The 21,202-nt window shown below is 48.0% G+C and overlaps 1 protein-coding gene across 3 annotated transcripts; it reads left to right on the forward strand.

Moving 5' to 3' along the window:
• The first annotated feature begins 2,332 nt into the window (after positions 1-2,332).
• Positions 2,333-20,893, forward strand: LOC110835601 (proton channel otopetrin-like c). Of its 3 annotated transcripts, none has more exons than XM_087356832.1 (12): positions 2,333-2,768; positions 3,693-3,937; positions 10,466-10,645; positions 11,175-11,294; positions 11,374-11,488; positions 11,793-11,895; positions 12,183-12,416; positions 13,204-13,364; positions 13,460-13,625; positions 15,105-15,694; positions 16,371-16,789; positions 17,161-20,893. In XM_087356832.1, the coding sequence occupies exons 2-12, from the start codon at positions 3,711-3,713 to the stop codon at positions 17,228-17,230; spliced, it is 2,385 nt and encodes a 794-aa protein (XP_087212958.1). In that variant the 5' UTR covers positions 2,333-2,768; positions 3,693-3,710; the 3' UTR covers positions 17,231-20,893. The 3 variants fall into 3 exon arrangements, with proteins under 3 accessions (XP_087212958.1, XP_021931657.1, XP_087212959.1); XM_022075965.2 differs by having other exon boundaries at positions 2,342-2,768; positions 15,105-15,625; XM_087356833.1 differs by lacking the exons at positions 2,333-2,768; positions 3,693-3,937 and adding an exon at positions 7,626-7,819.
• The last annotated feature ends 309 nt before the right edge of the window (positions 20,894-21,202 follow it).

Genomic DNA, 21,202 nt, shown 5'->3' on the forward strand with positions numbered 1-21,202 from the left:
ATACTCTGATGATGGAGGCAGTATGACCTCTGAAACGTCGGTAAACATCGACCAGACTACACGGCGCAACAACCCAGAAGACAGAAATCTTCATACTCTGATGATGGAGGCAGTATGACCTCTGAAACGTCGGTAAACATCGACCAGACTACACAGCGCAACGACCCAGAAGACAGAAATCTTCATACTCATCGCCTTGATGACGGAGGCAGTATGACCTCTGAAACGTCGGTAAACATCGACCAGACTACACAGCGCAACAACCCAGAAGACAGAAATCTTCATACTCATCGCCCTGATGATGGAGGCAGTATGACCTCTGAAACGTCGGTAAACATCGACCAGACTACACAGCGCAACAACCCAGAAGACGGAAGTCCTCAGACTCGCCGCTGTGAAAACCTCAAATCCTTCGTCTTAATTTTGAGGTTCAGTTTCATTCCGTGCACTGAAACAGACCAGAATAGATCAGATGTCGGCGTTGAATCACATGCGGTTTAAATTCGCAACCTTTGTTTTGCGCGTGAACTGTTGGCTTTTCAGGACGGACTCTGCTCCCTGGACGTTTATTTTGTAACCCCGTGGACTTTGAAGCTGATGAGAGTGACCGCTTGTTGGGAGGGAATTAGCCCTCGTAAGTTATTCTAAAAACATTGTATTTATACAATCATTCAGCAGTCAGCTTTGTTCTTGACATAAACCACGGCCCCTTCGTGACTAAATCTTCCCTTCTGTTTAGATTTTGGTGCTAGGAATTTAAACTGTGGAACCTGAGGCTCAACGTGTGACCTCCCCTTCGGAACACACCCACGTCTGCGTTCTGTCGGTGCGTGCGTGCCCACGGCTTTTTGGTCTATTTTTTGCGTGGGAGCAGGGTTTTCGGAGAGCACTTCCACACTCCGAAGTAACTGGAAAGTTGTCGGACGAATTGAATTCTGTCCGTCTCGATCCAATAGCCATCTTTGCGTGAAATTCATTCTCTGAAGAACAGCCTCCGTGGCCTCTGCAAATTTTATTTGGAAGCATTACTTTTTTATGCTGGAAATATTAAATGCAGTGCTCTGACAGTTTTAAGTTTAAATGTTTTTGAGTTGACTTCGTTTGCGGATAGGAATTACAATAAGACAAAATAACTTTTGGCACGTTCTCGTAAAAACTTTACGTGTAACTTTAATATTATCGTACGTTTATTAAAATGTGTTCTTATCTATTTTATCTGATTACTAGATTAACAGTTGCCATTGTTTGCTAGTATCTGTTCTTGTTTTTAATTATTATTGAATTGAATGCATAACAGGAAACCAACCAGGAGCGTGCTATGAAACAACTGAATCCCACAACGCGTTTTTCTACCAGTAGTAGATACAGAACCTAACCTAACCTAACATAACATAACCTAACCTCAACTAACCTAACATAACCTAACCTCAACTAACCTAACCTAACCTAACCCAACCAAACCTAACCTAACCTAACATAACATAACCTCAACTAACCTAACCTAACCTAACATAACATAACCTAATCTCAACTAACCTAACCTAACCTAACCAAGAGATGTCGCTGTTACTTGAACTGGCTTAGCAACGTAATGTAGATGACCCCCACCTCGAAGCGACTTGCCGCCCCGCAGAAAGGGGGGCTTTCAGCCCCTGATGCTCTCAGTACGTTTGTCACGTACTAAAGGTGTGTAATTTTCTTCAATTATTTGTGGTTTTCCTCAGTCATGTCCAAGGTCTCTCGGGCCCTTGAATCAGGGACCTCGGACCATGTTCATCCTTTCTTATCGACTTGTGTCCCTCTGGCTATAAAAAATACAGAATGTTCAAACTTGACAGTAATTTACTAAACGCGCTACTAAATTATTGTCGCAAACAGATTCAAATAATCAACTTCCTCAGTTTTGTTGATTATTCACTGAAAGTTAAAAATTTAATTTTTATTTCAACTTTTTTTGTTATACAGGGTGATCCGGTGGTGGTCGTGGGTTGAGAACCCGTTCCCTCGCACGATAGATAAGGTTTCACAGTCAGCTTCTCAATAATCCCCGAGGATTATTCGAGCAACTTCTATACGGACTTAAGTAATGCGCGCACACTGTGGGTCGCAGGTCTCGGAGGGGGCGCGATTTACCTCTCACGGGAGGTTGTGTTTCGAGATGCCGAAACGTCTCTCATTACGAACTTGCAGTCGCCCGTTTGTCAGTGACGTAACTACTTTTGTATTGACAGGTTAATTTTGTAGTAGCCGAACCCAAACGTTCATTTCCGTCACTGGGCACTCAGTCAGACCTACTTTATGAACCCTCGTCCATCCAATTACATCGCTGTCCTCCGATCCCCTCCCTGTAAGGCGCACGGCCGCCATATTGAGCTGGCCAAGTAATGGCAGTGACGAACGCATTTGAAGTCTCGGTGCCACAGTTTCAAACGCCATCTGCGTTCGAGACTGTAAGCGAGGTTACACTGGGTCAGCAGCTGGACAACGCCTTTTGATAATAAGGACAGAACCTTCAGTGGATTTCGGATAGGACAAGGAAACGCGAACGATCGAGAACGCCGCGTTATCATCGTCGTGGTAGTCAGATGACGGAGCGTGGCGTGGTATGCTAGTTGATGCGGCTGCCAGCAGGGTGTGCTGACGTCCTGGCTGCCCAAATTCTCAACCCTCGCGCGGCTGGCGATCGTCAGTTGTCGCGCCGAAGTGCACCATGGTGGCAGCAGCTGCGCGGCCGCACAGCTAGTCAAGCTAGCCAGTCGGTGTCTCAGGTCAGTTGCATTCCCCTGATTTGGTGGGGGACTTGCGAGATAATCTAGAAAATACACGCAGAATGTTTTATGGAAACCCTCAATTGGAACTTGGTGTAGACGGAAGTACTTCTTGTTCTTGTAATTTAAGTTTTTCTGCAATTGTGTTATATTTTCTGATGCAACCTGAACTACGAAAGAGTGGCTTAGCTTTTGTTGTTTGAAGATTACAGGTTTTACTGTAATGCAATGGAACAATGTGACATGTGATCCACGAAGGTTCGTTTCATTTAATGGCTGTGACAGAAACTGAGTCGTATTTTTGCAGGAGTTGTCATGCCCCCCACATTTTAAAGTGTATTGTGCGATAGGCGACTTTAGTTTGAGGTTAGGTTGAACGAGTGCGTGTTCATCAAATGTTTATAAAGCTGTGCAAGTTCTAGAATGAACCAAGTTAGTACCCAGGGAATAAAACATCTAATTAAAAGGTTATGTAAGGAGGTAACGACTGATCGAGGCATGCTACAAGTTAATTGGGCGTTGAACGTTGTGGTAATGAAGGTAGCGTATTGACCGACCATCTAACTGTTGCACACGCCTGAGATTGTTGCTATCTTACCTTCATTTTTGCCAAGACATTATCAAAAAATATACGTTCTCTGCCCGTGCACTTACCCGGAAGTACCCGTCGGCTTACGAACTCATGGCAGTACAGTGCCTGAAAAGTAGGCCCCGACCACTTCTTAATGCTCGTGCTGTAAGTCCAACCAGCACAAACTTAGACGTGACTCGTGAGTCGCAGAGACAACTTTGGAACAGGACGAGGGCCCGGAGACAGAATTCGACTCCCGGCAGGGGGACATTTGCTTTTATCATCACTGACGCGTGCTCGGCGAGGCCATCTGACATCTGTTGTTTGGTTACCCCTTCGTCCTCTTTTCGCAGGACACGTGGTGATGGGCGATGGAGGACAGCTCGCCCGACCTGAGCCTGAAGCTGCGACGCCGATCGAGCGACTCCCGCGACTCCTTCTACATGGACTTCGCGCAGGGCATCGACTCTGATATCGAAGAAGTAATCTCGGGGGCTGCTGCGCCGCCCCTTGGGGACGGCGATGACGTCACGCTGCCGCCCCCGCCCGACGTCATCGGTCCCGATGATCTGCTGCCTGTCGACGAGGAAACTCAGAGGTACTCTTGGGTTCTTGAGGTGGGTGGATACAGCCGTCTCCTTCTTCAGGGCTGAAGATGGAGACGGCGTGTTTCTTTTCGCGAATCTACACGACGTCGTCGTCCCCGTGTAGACGTCTTATTTACAGTGGCTAAAGGATAACCGAATGAGTTGGTTTTCTGGGCTAATCCTTCGTCGTTGTCTGTTCTGGTGCCTGATTGGTACGACGTGGAGGCTGAGTACGAAGAAATTGGCGAAAGGACCCGATAACTCGCCCAAGAGAACGTGTCCTCGTCTGTCGGGGTTGGGACCGCGAAGCGTTTTGATGTGTGAAATGGATGAACACATTTTCCGCGGACTCGTAGCCTAGGTGTCTCAGTTGACAATGCAGCTACTGATGTTGCCGAGCGTTAGATTTTCCAGGGTTGTTTAAGGATCCCTCACCTGTCATTCCGCTTCTGAATCGATCCAGAGGGATGTTTCGTGTCTGCGTGAATGCGTCTCTCTTTCTCATAATTTTTAATGTTTTGGAAGAGCCCAGACGCCTCTCTGCGCTAATTGCACGGAGGATGCAAGGTCCGATGTGCTTCCGCGTTGCTGGTCGTAATCATCGACGCTTCGTACCGCTGAACCGGAAGTCTAGTGCGTAGGGGTTAAAGGTCGCTGGCAACCCCCCTCGCCGCGCGACGTTGCCACGTGTCTCTGGATCGAATGTGCCGAGCTCCGCAAGGCGTGAAGTTCGTGTGTTCCAAGCGTCGCCACATTGATTGACGCCTACGGGCGCCGAGGCAGAGGGAAACGAGAGAGACTGCGTGGTTTTCCCAAGTTCCTACACCATAAATGTACCGGAAGTTGTTACGATCATTCATTTCTCTGTCAATTTTGCTTTTGAATCGGCTTAGCTTAGTCACTGTAGTGACTGGCTACGGACTCGGATGCTCGGAGTTCGACCCCCACGACGGGGCCAGAGGATTTTTCTTCCTAGCCCCTAAGCTCTGGGGTCCACCCAGCCTCCTGTCCTCCTCGGCGTCCTTTCTCCGGGGCGTGACGCTGACCACTCACCCCATCTAGTGCCGAGGTTAAGAACGAGTAGGAGCTATACGTCCTCTCCCCCCAAGCGCCTACATGGCGTGTAGCGTGACAGCTTTCTTTTTTCTACAATATTATTCCTGAAGAAATGAAGCTTCTGCCATCAGCTGAGAATTTTTGGGAGAACGCAACTTTGTTTATTTTGGACGGCCGTCTTCTGGGTTGTAACGCCCTGATGATGGAGGCAGCAAGGACCTCTGAAACGTCGGTAAACTTACTATATTTACCTCTTCCGCCCCAAGGGAAGCTTTTTGGTGCAAAGTGAGTGAGGAGCTTCGACCTCCGAGAGTTTCATTGGGACCATCGAGTCAATGGCGATGCTTGGTTCTGCTGGAAAGCTGCAGGGGAAAAAGCAATACGGAAGACCAAGGCGTAGATGACATGATAATATTAAAAGGGGTCTTAAGGAACTGGATTATTTTTGCTGATAGATGGTAGAGTTTTGTGGCGGTCTCTGGTGAACGCGGTGATGAACTTCCTATCTCCGCAAAAGGCGGGCAATTTTCGCTGGTCCCCACGAGGGGAAGATGCGACAGTGGTCTTACGTAACAGCTGTTGATCAGATGTTCTTGTATTTGTCAGCTGTTCGTAGGCCTCGCTTAGAAGGCAAGTTCTGAACAATATTCTCTTTGAACTGGTCAGGCTTATTTAAAATGTGTTTAAACGGAACCCGTAGTAAACATTTCTCTCACACTTTTTCTATTCAGAGTGGTCCAAAGTAGGAGCTGCTTTATCGCCGTTGCTTTTGAACTCTCCTTTAGGGACGTCCAAGAAACTGAATGACACACCTCAGCTTCTGGTCTGTGCTGATGATGGAAATCTATGGGGGGAGACCATAAACACCATAAAAGAGAGAAGCTCTAATTGACGCTAGTAAGGAGCTTGGTCTAGAAGTAAGCAAGTTGTGTTGATATCTCGCAACAAGAACGCAGGGCAAAATTGTAACATAAAAATGGCTGATGGATTTTTTGAAAAATGTGGCAGAGTTCGGACATTTGAAATTAAGAACAGATTAAATTTGGGTAATTCTTGCTACAATTCAGTTCAGAAACTTTAGAGTTTTCGTCTGCTGTCAAAAAAACACGTAAACATTATAATAAACAAAAAAAATATATTTTTTTGTAGTTTTGTATGGGTGTGAAACCTGGTCTCTGACACTAAGGGAGGAACGTAGATTGAGGGTGTTTGAGGAGAAAATCTGGACCCAAGAGGGATGAAACACTAGGAGGCTGGAGAACGTTGCATAATGAGAAGCTTCGTAATATTAAGGTGATAAAATCAAAGAAAGATTAGAGGGGCGAGGCTTGAGGCACTCGTGGAACAGGATGTTAGGCTTTGGACTGGATTCAGCTGGCTCGTTGACTTCCGGCCATAAAAGGCTACCAGTTTCTTGGACGACTCAACGACTATCAGCTTTAAAACAAGGACTTTGCTACTCGGGTTTGTTTGTTTGTCCTGATCTAATGTAACCTCGAATACATTTTTCGTCCCACTTTCGATGATCTTTTACCAAAAAAACTGTAGCTTGCAAACAGGGGAATTCGCTCTCAAGACGGAAAGAATTTTACAGCATTTCTCTTGAAAGAAAATACGCGCGAAAATTTTCGGTCTGTGACTGGGAAGAAATCGCAGATTTCTTTCGGGCGATTGCTGTAATTACCGCGGTGACGGGCGTCCTTGTGGGCTCCTGCCAGATGCTGTGTCTGGCGCGTCAGAATATCTCTGCGCACGTCCTGGAGAAAATGCAGTGATGACGCTCGCCGATTTGTTGATCTGACGTAATTATTGTATCAGAAGAATTCCCCGGACGACTTAGTTCCCAGTGCAAGAACAATGTGAATACGTAGAGCCGCTTGCAGAGTTGTTGACGGCCACTCACTTGTTTGCCCATCGAAGGCAAACAAACAAACAAACAGAGACCTACGTAAATAAACAGGCAAAAGTCTCGTTGTCCCTCTCTCCACGCACGACTCTGCGTCTAGTCGATGTCGTGGCTTGTTAAACGACGCTGTCTCAACTACAGTCGAGACAGTGATACTGTGCGACTGTGCTTCTAAGTCAGCGCCACGAGAAAATGTCCAGCTTCCGGCTCCGGCCGCCTTACCCCGATATCTATTACTACATGAGCCTCCTGACGGAGAATCAAACCCGCTACGCGCCATATAGGCGCTTGGGGGGAGAGGCCGTATAGCTCCTACTCGTTCTTAACCTCGGCACTAGATGGGGTGAGTGGTCAGCGTCACGCCCCGGAGAAAAGACGCCGAGGAGGACAGAAGGCTGGGTGGGCCTCAGAGCTGGTCTGGACGCAGAGGCTAGAGGAAAAATCCTGTGCCCCCGTCGGGGATCGAACTCCGGTCGTCGAGTCCGCAGCCGGTCATTATATTGACTGAGCTACCGCGGTAAGGACTGAGTCAGGGTTCGAACCATAACTCGAGAGCCGTTCGAATTTTGTCGACTTTCGTACCGAAGGTTAGAGTTTATGAACCACCTCGGTAATTAGCGTTCACGAATTGAAAATCAAAAGCAATGCATGCGTCTCCTAACTTGTTTGGCGTGTTCAGTGATGATAAATTGGCGGTTCGCGCTTGCGTTCTACCGTTTTGGTGGAGAGACAGGAGAATTCGAGCCCCGGGCCCCCAGATAGGATGTGGGTCTCGTGACGGCTGCAGCTTGATTGAAAGATTGTGTGGCCAATTGGTCGGCCGGACGGCCGGTGGCCTGACTCGGACAGAGTGCGTGTGAATGAGTGGCCGGCACGTCGTGATCGACCTCACCACCTGGTCCATGTTGATCAAGGAGACGTCACTAGACAGGTTAGTCGTTAGTTAACTCGTGTCGATGTTTGTGAGCGCCTGAAGCCAGTGTTTTGTTGTCGTCGTAGGTCCCAGGGCACAGAACGGCGACCGAAACTTGTAATGTAATTGAAAGAGCTCTTCAAGATGCGGCAGTGAGATGAACGCGAGTTTTTAGGTCGACCCGTCGTTGTAAAGATGGCGTGGCAAAGCCCAGAAACGTCGATTCGGTGAACTTTTGATGTCGTTCGTGTAATCGACTTACCTTGACGAATTTTGGAATGGGGAGTGTTTTTCAATTTAACCTAAAAGAACATCGCATTTTTTTCTATTGGCTTCTGTCTTGAACGAATGTGTGGAAACTTAGCGCCACATAAAGCGAACAGACATGACAGCGACGGTCGTTTGAATCTGAACGCACCCTGCGTCCGATGAAGCGTGCCAACTTAACAGAAAAATCAACGTGACATCGACTGTCTTTTGTCTTTTTCTTTTCGACTGCGTACAGTGCGCATGCGTGTTTAAAAGTGCTGAGACGTTTAAGTGATGCAGTGCGTCGGATGAGGGAAATTGGCAAGTGGAGCGCCAATTAGTTGGCAGCTAAACACGGCGGTCCGCGACCAATTCAGCCTCCCCACTCACGAGGCATGACTCCACGTCTATTTCAGTTTTCTGATTGATTGTGTGGGAACATTCTGTCAGAATGAAAGTCGACGTTTGCTAGCGACTACAAAGTCTGAATTTGTGGCTGTTTCTAGTACCGGCAGAAACAGTGAACGAAGTCGCAAGATATCTCCGAGCTTCGTTTCCAGTCGCAAATTCACGTTGGAGGCCGGCAAGCCGAGGTACAAAGATGGAGGGCATCCCCGCTTGCCCCTTGTACCTTCCCCCCCCCCCCCCCTGAAATTTTTCGTCATGCTGAAGGAAACTGCTTTCAAGGGATGTCATTTCCCATCCATACCAGTGCTTTTAGTTTTCAACTAACCAACCAGATGGCTTAGGGAACCTGAAGGTTCATCACCGAACCAACCAAAGCCCTCCACCGGACCCTGTCCTGGGCCAACAAAATCCAGTCTCCTTCAACTCCTATCTCCCATAGATCCCGCCTGAGATTATCCTCCCATCTACGTCTAGGTCTCCCCAGAGGTCTCTTCCCCTCAGGCTTCCACACCTCTTGTCCCATCCATGCGCGCTACATGTCCCGCCCATCTCACTCTTCTCGACTTAATCACCCTCACAATACTGGGGGAGGAGCACAGATTTTTAAGCTCGTCATTATGCAGTTTTCTCCACGCCCCATCGTCTTCCCTCTTAGGCCCAAATATCCTCCTCAACACCCGATTCTCAAACACCTGCAATCTGTGTTCCTCCCTCTGAGTGAGAGACCATGTTTCGCACCCACACAAAACAACAGGCAAGATTATTTTTGTTTTCAAGGTCATATTATTTGCACGTACTGCACATTCGGTCTTCAAGACTCTGAAAAAAAAGTGTCTGTGTTCTTGTGTGGAGCGGCAGTTAAAGATTTTCAGATCTGAATTACGATTTATAAGTCTCGATAATTTTCCGTCGCATTCTCCCACATCAGACGTACGTGCAGAAGTTTCGTTCGTTACGACAGACGAGGCCATTTAATACGCGAGTCGTAGGATTTTCAACGCGCCAAAAATCTTCCGTGCACTGACGATCGCTTTCTTATGTCCGATTTTTATCAAAATTGGAATCGAGTCCGTACATTTTTAGCAGAGGACTCCGATGTCAAAATTTCGTAAAATTCTACTCAGCAGTTAACGAGGCTATTAGATATTGTAATTTTTAATATATATTTTAAGTTAACGAGGCGTTACTCTTGGCGACAGATGGACCAGCAGGCGAAGCTATTAGACGGATTTTCGCCTTCCGTTGACAGTTAAACGCCATTGATTCATTGAAATGGCTGCGGGAGAAATTACGTGCGTTCAGCGTTTGGTCGTTTCTTCAAATTGCGAAACGGTCGTGTCCCACGTGGATAGTTTTCGACCAGATTTCGCACAAAAAAAATCTGCCCGGGGGTCCTGTCGAGCTGAAGTACGTCGAGACAGAGATGGAGCCGGTCACTTGAAACCGTATCACGTGATCGGCCAGCCTGACCCCTCAACGTCAAGCGATTGACTCTTTCCGCCGGCTGATACGTGACGGGATGTGGCTCTGGACTGCAAAGAACGCCTCGACGTGTTCTTGCCTCTTGCCAACAGTGATTTTCTGTTGTCTCTTTGGAGAGCACCGACTAGCATTTCGATTACGAGGGACAGGTGTTCATGGCCGTTCGAAATTTCTCGTATTCCGCAAGGTTTCTCAGTCAAAATTACGATAAAATCTCCTCAAACTTCTTTGGACAAAAAAACAGGCACGGCTCATAGAATTACTTTGATGATTTGGGACCGGGGGGGGGGGGGGGGGTCAGCTCTCAGGACATCCTGACCACCACATCAGAACTGGTACGGAAATGAACGATGCCAGGGCGTGAAGCTTCGACGCTCAACTTCTGTCTACTGACAAGCTGTAGACTGCGTGGAGCTCGCTTAGTTCGAGCCCTGGGACCAGCATGTCCATAAGGGCTACAAGGCCGTGTATCCAGTGTGCATTCTGGGCGTTGTGGCCGTGGCTATACAGTGCGTGTGGTTTCAGCTGGACGGGCGTTGTACCGGGCAGCGAGCCTCTGCAACTCCCGTCGCCCGCCAGTCCCAACGCGGTCATCGTCAGTCCGGAGTCCCTGTCGCACCAATCCTCGCCCGCGCGCCGCGCCAGGACCAAGGACCCGTCGAGACCCGGCTCGAGTCGACAGGGCAAATACTCCCCCTCTGTCGGGTGAGTTCCATTTCCGTCGTGTTCAAGGTCCGAGGTTCTCAGGGCGTGAAAAGATGTCGATCGCTGCCTTCTCGGTGTGACGTGGTATGTGATCTTGTGGGTGGTTATACCAGCGTTCGTGGGGGCTGCAGTTCACCCTGGATGTGGAGGCGTTCTTCCGAAACGTTGGTAACCACGAGACGGCAAGACGTCACAACCCAGAAGACCGCTCTCGACATCCAAACTAACAGATGTCGCCCGTGTAGATGCAACATTAACCTCACTTTACGTGAAACTCGCACGTAACATTGAAAAGTATACCTAATTAGCTTCACAGCTTTTCTCTGAACCAATGTCTCTACGTGGCTTCATCTGAAGGAGTTTTGTGTAAAATTTTCCTCGCATTAACTGTGTCAACGATACACACATTTCTGTAGGAAGTTCAGCAAATTTTTGTAATGTTCTCGCCGTGATTGTGTCGATATGAAGGAATCGATTATCGATTCTGGACCACCACGAACGTGTATGACGCGTGTGTGTGTTGCTTCAGTCTGCCGCCGCCGAGTGAGGTGATGGCGCCAGTGCTGTACCACGGTCACCATTCGCTGTCGATGCTGAAGAGACCCTCGCGCATCGAGCAGCTGCAGGTCGACTGGAAGAGGCTGGGCACGTGAGTACCGTTGGTCCATCCGAAGGAGCTGGAGGAGATGTTTGTCTGTTGCCCTCGTTATTGCTGAGTCTTGTTTCAGGGACGCTCTCACCACAACTCTGTCGGCTCTGTACGGAAAGCTGCTGGTGGTGATGGGCATTGCCTTCCCCATGGCCGAGGTCATCTCCACCTACATCCCGCCCTCTTTTTACGAGGTCAGTGAAATTATATTCCGCCTGATGCAAGCCCCAGTGATGCCAATTTGACGGCAAGACATTTTAAGTTCTGGGTCGTAAATTGGGGGGCCGACGAGGGTTCTAGGTTGTGATAGAGCGTGAAATATGGAGATTTTATGGAGATTACTGGTGAAAAACGCTTGTCCCAAAAGCAGCGCCCTCGTAAACTTCTTTGGGACTGAGAATGTCCGAAACATTTAAGGCGTTCCACTGAAGGATTCGAAGTCAGTGCAACTGAAGTTGGGCGACCGAGGGGGCCAAGTAACCCTTTTGTGTGTTCCAGGGTTTCTATCTCTACCTGTACTTTGGAAGTATGGTCTTTCTGCTCTATATGTACGCCATGCTTCTGCGAGACCGGGGTTCGCTCTCCGTCAGCAGTTCCTTCAGTGAGTGCCAAGAAACTCTTGGAGAACACAGGCGTTCTTTATGGCGTACGAATAAAAATGATTTAGCTGTTATATTTGTCAATTAATATGATGATCACGAGTTGTTATTACTTGCGAGACTCGTACTCGCTCTTCGTATGCCGGAGGTAAAGAACGCCTGCTGTAATGTGCGTTGTCATTTGTTGAAATCGTGGAAGGTCAATTCGATTCCCAGTCCAGACTCGGGGTTTTGGAACCGAATTGACCGCCGGACGGGTTCTTGGCTCAGTGTTGGTACTCCTGCTCAGGACGCTCGCGAGGAGAGGATTCGTCGGGCGACAGCGTCGCGGAGTCGTCTGAGAGTGGCGGCGCGGTCCCTCAGCAGCACACGGACACCGAGTTGAGCACCACCGCGACAGAGAGCCACTACCACCGGAGCGGGGAACCCGGGGCGCCTGCGCAGAGCAAACGCGACCCACGCGACGAGCTGGTCCACCAACAGCAGCATTACGGCAGCTTCTACCTTCGCATGGGCGCCGTCGGTGCGTGAGATCACTTTACCAGCTGGACGCCATTTTGACCTGAACGTCTTCAACTTCCAAAAATTCTGCGAGGTTCTTTGAGTTCGTGCCTTTCTGATTAAAAAGCCACGATCCTATATAAATTAGATCTGGCGTCTTGGGGCCTTCCGCTTCGCAAAAATTAACCGCATTAACCCTTTGAAGCCGAAGATCGGCTGAACATTATTTATGAATTCAGTCCGTACCGCGAAGAAAACACTACACCTCACCATTACGAAAATCAGCTGGTTAACCCTTTGAAGCCGAAGCTCGTCTTCATAATATTTACGAATCCAGACCGTACCGCGAAGAAAACACTTCACCTCACCATTACGAAAATCAGCTGGTTAACCCTTTGAAGCCGAAGCTCGTCTTCATAATATTTACGAATCCAGACCGTACCGCGAAGAAAACACTTCACCTCACCATTACGAAAATCAGCTGGTTAACCCTTTGAAGCCGAAGATCGTCTGAATATTATTTATGAATTCAGTCCGTACCGCGAAGAAAACACTTCACCTCACCATTACGAAAATCAGCTGGTTAACCCTTTGAAGCCGAAGCTCGTCTTCATAATATTTACGAATCCAGACCGTACCGCGAAGAAAACACTTCACTTAACCATTAGAAGTCGAATCAGGCGGTACCACATGAGATTTAACAAAAGAACATCCCGGTCAAAGCCTTAATCTCGTAGAATTTACTCCAGTTTCCGCGTAATTTGTCATTGATTTTCGTATTGACGATTGAAATATTCGACGTGTTGCAGCCTTTGGCATCGGAAGCATGATCTACTCGGGCCTCGAGTTCGGGCAGTACTTCGAGGTGGAGCGAGACACCAAGTGCCACAACGTGCTGCTCGCCCTGACGCCGGCCACCCGCATGGCGTTCACCTTCATTCAGATGTATTTCATATTCCTCAACAACGAGGTGACGACCGCAGATCTCATTACGATTTTTGCTCTGATTGGCTGTGCCGAGAGTTTAGCGGAGTCGTAAGAGGGTAATTTTTGTGTCTTGTGCAGCAAATGAAGGTTTGGCGACATCGCGCTCTGGCCCGCTTCGGGCTCATGCACATGATTGGCACGAACCTCTCGGTCTGGCTGAACGTCCTGGTGCAGGAGACGAAGCACGAGATACTCACGTTCTACAACCCGGAGAACAACACCCTGGGAATCTCGCACCGCCTCCGTAAGTCACGGCCTTCCGAAAAGTAGTTCCCCGATCTGTTACGTGGGGCTTAAAAGAGTTCCTTTGTAAGACTCCGCCCTGAAATTTTACGAAAAACTTTATTGTACTGCGTTAAACATCGCGCCTTGTTCCACTCAGAGTTTATTCCAGGTCTGGGAGGACGCGGGAGTCAGTCGGAGGAAAGCCAGCGCCATTTTCAGGCAAAACTTTGAAATTCTTATAATTTGCGTGGATTTGTTTCTTTAGAAAAATCTAGGGATTAATTTTCGTGGCTCTAATTGGTTTTTGGTCCAAGTGTTCTCACGTAGAGCCCGAGTTCTTCCTTCAGAGTGACAGACACTGAACCTCGCCCTTAAGAACGAAGGAAAAAGAAATATTTTCGTTCCCAGCGTCAGTCCGCTTTATAGACTCGGAGACGTTGAAGTTCGAGCCGACGTTTCGAAACACCTCGGACTCCGTTCGTCGCTTGCATTCGGCTGCCCCGCTGAAAAGATTTGCACCGAGGGTCGAAAGTCACAGGCCCGCGCGGAAATCGTGTGAGGGGTTGGCAAATTTTTGGACAAAATGCGCCCCCTTGAGGGAGAAACCGTGATAAAGGCGAAATTTTTCGTAGACCTCGTCATTGCTGGAGAAAATTTCGACGAACATTCGGAGGCAGTTGTTCCCCACACGCGACTGCAATGTCTTTCAACTCCACGGAGCAAAACTCTGCTTGAGAAGCTGACAGTCGACCAGCTGGTCAATAAATTCCTCGCCTCTGGAGCACACGAATCAGTCCACGCTCTCAGCTCTATTTCTCTAAGATACATTTTAATATTATCCTCCTAGTCTCAGCTGCCTACAGCCGGTTTTCGGCTGAAAAATAAATATTTGTTCAAGCTGACTGTCTTCTGGTAGAAGTTTACCGACGTTTCAGAGGTGCTTGCTGCCTCCATCATCAGGGAGAGATTAGCCATTTTCAGACTCACCGCCGTGAAAACCTGAAAAATGACAAGAAATCGAGAGGTCACCGCGCGAAGTGACTGTCGAAAAGCGAACTTAATTTTCAGCTCTTCCTAATTTACGTCAAGAAAGTGCGAAGCCGAGACTGCAACCCGGGTCTCACTCACTGCGTTTCATTCAGCACCGACCGACCGAGAGCGCTGTTTGGAATTCCACGCACCCCCCCCCCCGTCCCCCTCCACCTGCTGCGGCGTATTGATCACACGCTGACACGTGCCCTGTACCGGGTGTTCACCAAATTGCGGAACTCAGAGAAATAGAGAACGGGCCTCGTAACACTAACGCCACCTAGAATCGTTTAGACGGGGAACTCTAGGCAGAAGCCGTGAGACAAGAAATGCTAACAGAATTTTAAGCCCTTACGAGCTCTAACGCCAGCCAGAAAGACGTTGTTAAGTTTTTGTACCGAACGCGTAGTGGGCGGGCGGGCATGTAGCACGCATCCGTATCGAGGCTTTTGGCTTTGTTTCTTTGCAGCGATGAGGATCCACGTGCCGATTGTGGCCTCTGGCGGGGCCGTGGCGACGTCGCATTCCCACAGCCGCGTGGAGCGGGGCCTCAAGGGGCCCCATCACATCTACGAGTGCAGGCGCACCAACATCATGGGGTCCCTGGTGCAGGATGCCAGTCCCTTCCTGTTCCCCTGCACCATCGAGTACTCGCTGATCTGCGCCGCCATCCTCTACGTCATGTGGAAGAACATCTGTCGCGCTTCGCCCTCTCAGGGGCCCTCGGGGGCGCGCGCGGGGCGCCAGGGCCTGCCCCCTCAAGCGGCCTACAAGCGCCACCCCCACCACTACTCGGTGGACTGCGCACGCGCGCACAAGGGCCTCTTCGTCGGCATCCTCGTCCTCGTGCTCACCATCATCTCCCTCATCCTCTTCTTCGTGCTCATTTCGCGGCCCGAGTTCGTGAACTTGGCCGTCATGGAGGTCAACATCTGCGAGCTGACCCTCTACGCCATGACCACCGTCGCCACCCTCGTCGGCATGCTCCAGGTACTTGGGGGTTCGATCTCCGACGGGGGCAGAGGATTCCTCCTCCAGCCTCCGGTCCAGTGGGTACCAGTGAGTAGCAGCTCTCCTCTCCCCCCAAACGCCTACATGGCGCGTAATGGGACATGAAATGTTTCTGTTTGCGAGCTTTTTATTGCACTCGAAAAAGTCACGTGATACATTTTAATACTTTAATTGGTAATTTAGGTGTCAGTATTTAACTCCTTTAGATAATAAAACTACGACGTTTTAATAAAAAGGGTTACCTAGCAACAGATAAGCCAGAAAACAATTTTTTGTTGTATAATTCTGTTATAACCACGGTGGTCTAACGGTTAGAACGCTGGCCTTGTAATCCTGGGGTCTCGGGTTCGAATTTATAACTTGTGTTGGGCAAGGCCGTGGTCTAGGCAACACGGAGTTTTCCTCCGTGGCATCCCAACAATTACTCCATTCACACACAGAAGAAGGCAATGGCAAACCACTTCTGGATCATCTGCCAAGAACGTATATGAACAGGTCCCAGTCCGAGAAAAGGATGGAAGGATCCTGTTCATATGGACCTGTCGTCACACAGAACACTAAATAAATAATAAATAATTCTGTTGTTATCTCACGAGTACTGAGTATTCCAAGAGAGAGGATCGGACTTGCTCAGTTGGTGAGTAAGCTGAACACAATCGCAGTCAGAGAAATTCTATTATCCGTCTCCTGACGCCGGGCGTCGTCTCGCGCGATGTGTTCGCAGGTGCGACAGCTCAAGTACGACGGCGGACGGAACCTGGAGCTGGACAACATCTTGTTGATCGGCGCGCAGACGGGGCTGTTCATCTACAGCACCTTCACGATCATCGGCGGCCACTTCACGATCGAGAAGAACACGGTCCTGGTGCTGATCACGGCGCTCGCCTCTCTCCTGCAAACCACGTGTCAGACGATGTTCGTGCTGGACGCGTCGCGGCGCTCGTGCGTCACGCCGGATCAGATCCGCCGCAAGCCGGGGCGCGAGCTCGTGACCTTCCTGCTGGTGACCAACCTCGCCATGTGGGCCATCAACACCCTGGAGAAGTCGCGCGCCGAGTCCCACCCCATCCAGCTCCACTTCTACGGCCTGTGGGCGTGGACCATCATCACGCACGTGTCGATGCCCCTCGCCATCTTCTACAGGTGAGAGACCCGAGGATTCGGAGCTTATTTTGCGTTTTTGAAGATTTCAGAATTCGTGTTAAGATTATTAATTATTTTAATTCAGCGGCCACACGAAGTTAAGATGTCACCAGGGCTTTTATGAATGCGGTTATGAACAGTTAATGTTCTGAGTTCCTGAGAAAGTTTCGGGGTTTCGAACCAATAAATCAGCGAGCGGTACCTTCGGCATCTGAGTTCGATTCTCGCTGTGGCCGGAAAGAGAATTCGGTCTTAAGACAGACGAGACTTCCGCTCGCCTTTTCGAGTTCGTCTCTGAAATCATTCCGCAGAATTAAGTGATATTTTGGGGTCTGGGGGAACTCATTTTGGGCACTTCCTTGGGTCCGCAGGTTTCACTCGACCGTCTGTCTCTGCGAGATCTGGAAGCGCGCGTACAAAATGAAGCCGACGTACATGTAGAGGAGACGGCGGCCCAGGAGTTCACTGCCGACGCCCGGAGACGCCGCGCGTTTCATTTGATTCATCGGACGCCATTAATCGGCGTCTGAGTTCCATCCAACTTCTTGTTCGGTCAGAGACACGAACCCCGGTCAGACGCCGGCTTTTCCTCGTTTTTCTGTCTTGTTCTTTAATTGGCTGTGCCGTGGGGCAGGCGGTCCAGAAAATGGCATTTTAGTCCTCTGCAAAAAAAAGTTTTTTTTTTTAAAAAATTCGTACTAATTACGACACTACGTGTTAATCAACTACACAATTTAGATTTAATTACCAATTTCGTACTCTGAAGCAGCGACGCGGGCCACAAAATTGGACCAGGCCTTTCCAGAGGACACGCAATAATAACATTGATAGGATTAATGGATTTCCAGATCCACAGCATGAAGGATTTGTGTGTTAATTCGTGTGGTGTTTCGTAAGTTTGTTTGCGCTTACACGGAGAAAGAAACGAGGGGGCTGTGCCCCGTTCCCGCATTAGCCTTTGCACTGAAATTTCTACATTGCCACCCGGAACACCGAGGCGAGTGGCAGGTGCCCGCGTGCTGTTGCCGACGTCTGGGACGACCCCTCGAGGGGCAAACCTTTATATAGCTTTATGTAGGACGATAACTGATCAACCGTACGAGAAATTCGTATGGCGACAGCTGAAATGTTGCGGTCCCACGAAAACATCACTAAAAAAATTGAGGAAACGTCGCAAAAGTGAGGTTATGTGTTCCGTGCAGGCCACAAGTTAATGTTAATGTCTGCGTCCACGCCGACTTATTCTCCAAACAGAAAATCCATTTACACTTCCGAGGCTCAGTGAACAGTCTTTGCCCTAGTTGGGGGATGCGCGTACTTTAATCCAATTTGCAACCTTCCGTTGCCAGTCGTCCAATCACTTCTCAGTGCAAATGCAGGTGAATCATCTCATCTCCGCGTGTTTTGTAACAAACTTATGAAACATTCTGTATTTTACATAACCCCCGTGTATTTTATATAACCCACGTATTGAGTGTCAGCTGAGGACGAAGGGGCGCAGTGTTCGATTCCAGTAGGCGACCTTGACGCAAATTTTTCTGGTCGCTCTTTTGTCTTTATACTTTTGGTTACATATAACTGTCAACAGATGGCAGCTGCAGTGAGTCCCATGAAACACACTAGTTCTTTAGCACAAACTCAACTCGGTGTTTAGACACGCGAATGTTTGTAACAATGTAACAAAGCCTACCTCCTTTCTCATTTACAACACCGCGGGGAGTAACGCTCCACTTTCAAATCACCAAATATGCTGGGGTTACGGAAAGAAGCGAGATTTTTTAAGCCCAGAGCACGCAAAATGTTACGTGTCTTTGTTCTGTAGGTCTCACAGTTGTTCGTGAAATTTATTCACAAGTTAATCATCGCCCCTTCTTCCCCAATGCAGCACCACACTTTTGGACCAAAAAAACTCAGCTCATCGAGATTGAGTACTTTCAGGAATATATAAGTCAACTGTTCGTCAGTATTTTGTGTCGTAGCTGATAATATGAATAGTAGCAAGGAAGCGCTCAAATTTTCTTTCTAAACGGAGAAACCAACACCAATAACTTTCTTTTATCGTCTTCCCAGTTACAAGCAGTACAAATGACGCAGTCACCAGACGGGAACAAATCTACCGCAGTTCAAATGTTAGAGACTGACAACTTCCTTACCAGTAATCCGGTTTTTAGAGGCAGCCCGTGGCGCCCGCTCTGCGCATGTGCAGTAGTTCTAATTTCTACCGCTGTCGCTAGGAGAGGGGCCACGGCGAGAGCCATTCGTATTGATAATAAGCCTTTTTTAATACACTGTATTTCTTATACTATAATGTCTTTTCTAATATTGTCACACGAGAGACCAATTTATTTTATAGCATACGTGATTTTATGTGTGTTAGCTGTAAGTACAGGGCGCTCCAGAAAACCCTGTCAACGTTTCTCATTTTCCGACTTGCTTGCGTTTCTGGAACACTCTGTACACTCGATTATCGGTGTCCATGACAACGGCTACACAAAACAATCGAACTTAGCTTAGAACACTGCACCAACTGTTACCATGGCAACAGTTGGTGCTTCTTATCGTTGCGTCTCAGTGTTTGTGTGTATCTGTGTAATATATTTTGTATATAAGCATTGCGTTAGAGCAGGAAGTTTATTATTTAATAGATGTATAATATACGCACATAAAAATTGATTGTTTGTTGGCCATCTGAGGGAATGGGGGGGGGGGGGCCAGGACTGTCATCGCGCATGTTAATTTGGACAATTGTTTACTTACATTAATTTACTACGCATTTTTGTTTCTCGAAAGGAGCGAAAACAATTCCGTGGCTCGATCCCGTTTTGGTGCAATCGATACTCTCGAGTTGTCGACATATCGATAAATTTCCTGAGCATTCTTTTAAAGTCCATTCCTTCTAATAATTTTCTTGGAGGCGTGTGTGAAATGAGAATGCCAGTTTCGGAAGTCAAGAGCCGAAAATTTCAGGGATAACTTTACTTTCGCGAGGCCGAGAAAATTTATCGATATGACGAACACTTCGAGAACACAAAAAAAAAAAAGTCTTCGAAGTGCGCTCCGAAATGGAATCTTGCAGGATCCGTACCATGCAGCACAGTTTTCGTAGTTTGTATCAAAAATTATTTTTATAAACATTTTTCTAGTGGAGTGAAGTATTTACAAAATTACTGCAGCTATTAAAAAAATGTTGTCTGGTTCTGCTGCGGGATATTTAGTTGTGTGTGGTTGGCAGCACTGCTGGCACCCCCCTTTTATGACGTCGGTTTCTTGAACAGCAGAAGCTCTCTTATTCTATGAGACTTGTGTATATATATAGGCCTTTATAAGATTATAGGATTATTTGATAAAGTTGTGATCATGTTTCTGTTACCCGCTCCGGCCTGCGCACCTCCTGTTGTGAACCAACAGCGCTGTTCTTGTATGTTTCTTGCTGGTGTGTAGGATCTTGGTTCTTGTGATAAATGTTGATAAAAACGAGAGCGAAAATTTTGATTTTTGAAGAATAACCAAAATGTGCATGGGATCTGACGCAACTAGAAACCAAGCTAAAATGGATTCTGCCAACGTACAGACCGCAGCGTTTAAGAAAGTTAGCTGTAAAAGACTTTCGAAACTTGCTCTTAATTAAAACAGAAGAATCAATTCCACTCAAAAGATGTGCCAACGCCTTGCGGAGTTCAACTTTTACTTTGGAGGGTTTTTGAATTTCGTGAAGCTGTTATGTAACATTTTCACACGTTTCCTGTTGTGGCAAATTTTATGTCCGTTTTTACACTCACAACGCCGTCAAAAACTTGTCAGAATCAGTCAGTTCGATCGATCGATTATTTTATTTCTCGTCGTACCAACCGTCGTACTTCGAAGCCGGAAGCTGCTCATGTTGGCAACACTTCACCACTCACGAATATCGCTCAACTCTTCGAGATGGAGGATCGATTAATCGTGTTGTTTCCTTAGCCACAAGAGCACGATTAAGCATGTTGCAACTAGTAGTGCGCAGACCGGAGCGTGTTCGTTCTGTTTTGCTCTATAGAAATAATCTAGAATATTGTTTGGAACGCTGTGCTGTTGACTGTATAAGAAGAATAAACAATTTGTCGCTTACGAAGTTTAACCAGTGCTACCAATTCATCCCGCTGTTATTCTCATCGGCCTTGAACCGAGTCCCGAATTCCAGCATTGGCCTGGAGACCTGACATCAGTGCGGCAAAGCTCATTCGTGATTTTCCTCAGTCCCCAAGACTAGATTGGAAAAGGGAGGGGGGGAGCTCACACTGATTCATCAGCCACAGCCGTTTTTATACTCGGCGTCGCGTAATCTTTGTAAAAACCGAAAGGTTATACTGAAAACCTGAATTTCGTATTCCCAGAGGGAATTGAAGTGTGTGATAATTAGTTTACATACGCTTCATT

Source organism: Zootermopsis nevadensis, unplaced genomic scaffold, assembly GCF_977971745.1.
Source record: "Zootermopsis nevadensis isolate Lab colony 2312 unplaced genomic scaffold, Znev_1.0 Znev_ptg000028l, whole genome shotgun sequence".
Lineage (NCBI taxonomy): Eukaryota > Metazoa > Arthropoda > Insecta > Blattodea > Termopsidae > Zootermopsis > Zootermopsis nevadensis.

What these genes read in the sequence shown, in the direction of transcription:
- LOC110835601 (XM_087356832.1), top strand. Translation starts at nt 3,711, where the DNA reads ATGGAGGACAGCTCGCCCGACCTGAGCCTGAAGCTGCGACGCCGATCG. An exon ending in AAATACTCCCCCTCTGTCGG is followed by an intron (nt 10,646 to 11,174) that starts GTGAGTTCCATT and finishes GTGTTGCTTCAG; the next exon opens with TCTGCCGCCGCCGAGTGAGG. An exon ending in TCATATTCCTCAACAACGAG is followed by an intron (nt 13,365 to 13,459) that starts GTGACGACCGCA and finishes TGTCTTGTGCAG; the next exon opens with CAAATGAAGGTTTGGCGACA.